This window comes from Monopterus albus, unplaced genomic scaffold, assembly GCF_001952655.1.
Source record: "Monopterus albus unplaced genomic scaffold, M_albus_1.0 scaffold15.1, whole genome shotgun sequence".
Taxonomy (NCBI): domain Eukaryota; kingdom Metazoa; phylum Chordata; class Actinopteri; order Synbranchiformes; family Synbranchidae; genus Monopterus; species Monopterus albus.
This window is the reverse complement of record NW_018127895.1, coordinates 2628305-2632130: the sequence shown is the minus strand read 5'-3', so window position 1 is coordinate 2632130 and position 3826 is coordinate 2628305. Positions and strand designations below refer to the sequence as shown.

At 38.7% G+C, this 3826-nt stretch overlaps 1 protein-coding gene and 1 long non-coding RNA gene across 2 annotated transcripts in view; one reads left to right on the top strand and one right to left on the bottom strand.

Annotated features, from left to right (window-relative positions):
* Positions 1-710, bottom strand: part of tma16 (translation machinery associated 16 homolog) — a 4905-nt gene extending 4195 nt beyond the window's left edge. Inside the window, exons 1-2 of the mRNA XM_020591766.1 lie at positions 607-710; positions 352-455 (exon numbers count right to left, since the gene is read on the bottom strand). Of these exons, the coding sequence (XP_020447422.1) occupies positions 352-455; positions 607-609 (107 nt within the window). The 5' untranslated portion in view covers positions 610-710. The remainder of the gene's footprint in view (positions 1-351; positions 456-606) is intronic.
* The window catches only part of LOC109955529 (uncharacterized), a 5322-nt gene that overhangs the window by 680 nt on the left and 816 nt on the right, over positions 1-3826 (top strand). The window contains exon 3 of the long non-coding RNA XR_002274275.1: positions 1256-1257. This is a non-coding gene — a long non-coding RNA (uncharacterized LOC109955529). The remainder of the gene's footprint in view (positions 1-1255; positions 1258-3826) is intronic.

Below are 3826 nucleotides of genomic sequence, written 5' to 3'. Positions count from 1 at the left end.
CCACTCACCCCAACCGGTCGAGGCAGAAGGCCGCCCACCAAGAGCCGGGGTCTGTCGGAGGTTTCTTCCGTTAACGGGAGTTTTTCCTCCCCACTGTCGCCAAGTGCTTGCTCAAGGGGGGTTTGTTGGGTTTTCCCTATGTAATAATATTGATAACAGTAAGGTCTAGACCTTACTTTGTAAAGTGTCCTGAGATGACTTTTGTTGTGATTTGGCGCTATACAAATAAAAATCGAATTCAAGGAACGCGCATTGGCATTTCTAGAGGCCACAAGCTTTAACAACACCAGGAATCAGTTGTGCTCTAACGTAAACACTGTGCTGAACATGTTTTGCTTCCTCACCACACACCTTTCTTTCCTCTTCAGTCTGATTTCTTCTCGGGCGAGGCAGGCAGCCTTCCTGCTGTACGGGTGAACAACCTTCTCAGCAGCTTTTCCTTTCTGAACCTTTGGCTGAAAATAGAAAACATTACAGTCGCAAATTTCACCAAGCGTAAAATTATTGAGCTCGTAATTAAACTCGCGGAGAGAGTGCTTTATTTAGTGATACTGAGTGTTTCCCAAACAGAAACAAGTTGTCAGCATCTGTATATTTTAGCCTTACCATTTTAACTGTTCGTAAACGCGTGGTCCTGCTCTGTTGACGTCGGAACCGGAAGCGGTGTGGTCCGTCATCAAATTGTGTGTGGAAGGGGAAAAAAAAACATGGTTCCGTTTTCTAGTGTGTCATAAGCACATTTAAAAATATATTATTCAAAACACATTTGCATCTGTATTAGTCATTAAAGTAATTCGCTTAAAAATTGGTAGTATGATATTTAATATTAATCAAGAAAACAAAAATCACTGATCTCATAGTAGCCTGTTTAAGTCAGTACGTAAATAGACTTTGGGTGTCCAGACTTTTATATTGTTAGGTATTTTTTAGTCAGATAGAAATTGGTTAGATACTTGTTGTATTAGAAATGTTTAGTGGAGACAGGATGTCTAGTTTAAACGCTTAGTCATTGTCATGAGATTTTAGCAGGGTGTACGTGGGCAAAGATAACGAGATAGAAAAGTTTGATTGTCAGCAGGCAGGATGAGTATTGTTATTATTATGATATGTTCAGCCTAATCTTAATCATAATATCGTCCTAGGCTTAATGTCAGGTCATGTCCCTGAATGTCCTGTATGTTCTTAGATACACACCACTTAATCAACACTCACACACATTGATTTTCTCCAGTGTTTTGACTACTGCTACAGTCAGCTGTAAAGTTGGCATATCAGGTGACGTCACGGTTTGACGTCCCTGGGTAGAATGGGGTTAGCCCAAACCAGATATAATGTACAGGTCTGTTGGGTTCGGGGTCTTTCATTCTTCATCTGCCTGCGTGCAGTATTGGAGGTGGAAGATACCTGTGATCCTTTGAATAAACCAGCACGGTTTTTTGTATCTACTGGGCCCGCATCGTCTCTCTGAGTTTTACTGGTTGAGCGTAACTGGGAAGAAATAGCTTTCAATATAATCTACATTTACATAAAGGTTTAAGAATTAACATCTGTTTGCTGCAGGAGCGGATTCTTTTCACTTCAAAAATCAACTATATGCAGTGTAATTTACCCAAACTTTGCAATGACTCTGTGTGTGTTTCAGAAGCTTTACTGTGTAATACTTTTACTATGAGGTTTGGTTTGAGAAAGTTCATTGAAAATAGAATTTCTTTCAAGGTTATTCAAGTCATTATAATGTCCTGGGCATAAGATAAAAGTAGAAAAAAGTCACCCTACTTTTCTAGGTTCAGATTATGGAGATTATTTCTGGACTATGGGGTAGGACTGGATAAGTCTGACTTCTTCCTACTCCATTCAAACATGTACTAGGTATAAGCAAACTGATTCTGGATTAGTATTGGTTGGATTTGTGTAATTATGTGTGTGTTGATGTCATTGTTCTGCATGTTTGAAAGAATAAATCAAATCAAATCAAAATCAAGTAACTAAATACATTTACTCAAACATGCAATGTTGAGGTGTCTTTATTTTATGAGAAAAATAAATTGAAACAGGAACACTTAAAAAAAAACCAACATGGTAAAATGAGTGGGTTGTGGTAGAAAAAGAATCTACTTTAGGAATTCAAATGGGTGGTTGATAATAAAAATGCCTTTAATAACAAAAATTCTATTTTCAATGAACTTTCTCAAACCAAACCTCATAGTAAAAGTATTACACAGTAAAGCTTCTGAAACACACACAGAGTCATTGCAAAGTTTGGGTAAATTACACTGCATATAGTTGATTTTTGAAGTGAAAAGAATCCGCTCCTGCAGCAAACAGATGTTAATTCTTAAACCTTTATGTAAATGTAGATTATATTGAAAGCTATTTCTTCCCAGTTACGCTCAACCAGTAAAACTCAGAGAGACGATGCGGGCCCAGTAGATACAAAAAACCGTGCTGGTTTATTCAAAGGATCACAGGTATCTTCCACCTCCAATACTGCACGCAGGCAGATGAAGAATGAAAGACCCCGAACCCAACAGACCTGTACATTATATCTGGTTTGGGCTAACCCCATTCTACCCAGGGACGTCAAACCGTGACGTCACCTGATATGCCAACTTTACAGCTGACTGTAGCAGTAGTCAAAACACTGGAGAAAATCAATGTGTGTGAGTGTTGATTAAGTGGTGTGTATCTAAGAACATACAGGACATTCAGGGACATGACCTGACATTAAGCCTAGGACGATATTATGATTAAGATTAGGCTGAACATATCATAATAATAACAATACTCATCCTGCCTGCTGACAATCAAACTTTTCTATCTCGTTATCTTTGCCCACGTACACCCTGCTAAAATCTCATGACAATGACTAAGCGTTTAAACTAGACATCCTGTCTCCACTAAACATTTCTAATACAACAAGTATCTAACCAATTTCTATCTGACTAAAAAATACCTAACAATATAAAAGTCTGGACACCCAAAGTCTATTTACGTACTGACTTAAACAGGCTACTATGAGATCAGTGATTTTTGTTTTCTTGATTAATATTAAATATCATACTACCAATTTTTAAGCGAATTACTTTAATGACTAATACAGATGCAAATGTGTTTTGAATAATATATTTTTAAATGTGCTTATGACACACTAGAAAACGGAACCATGTTTTTTTTTCCCCTTCCACACACAATTTGATGACGGACCACACCGCTTCCGGTTCCGACGTCAACAGAGCTGGACCACGCGTTTACGAACAGTTAAAATGGTAAGGCTAAAATATACAGATGCTGACAACTTGTTTCTGTTTGGGAAACACTCAGTATCACTAAATAAAGCACTCTCTCCGCGAGTTTAATTACGAGCTCAATAATTTTACGCTTGGTGAAATTTGCGACTGTAATGTTTTCTATTTTCAGCCAAAGGTTCAGAAAGGAAAAGCTGCTGAGAAGGTTGTTCACCCGTACAGCAGGAAGGCTGCCTGCCTCGCCCGAGAAGAAATCAGACTGAAGAGGAAAGAAAGGTGTGTGGTGAGGAAGCAAAACATGTTCAGCACAGTGTTTACGTTAGAGCACAACTGATTCCTGGTGTTGTTAAAGCTTGTGGCCTCTAGAAATGCCAATGCGCGTTCCTTGAATTCGATTTTTATTTGTATAGCGCCAAATCACAACAAAAGTCATCTCAGGACACTTTACAAAGTAAGGTCTAGACCTTACTGTTATCAATATTATTACATAGGGAAAACCCAACAAACCCCCCTTGAGCAAGCACTTGGCGACAGTGGGGAGGAAAAACTCCCGTTAACGGAAGAAACCTCCGACAGACCCC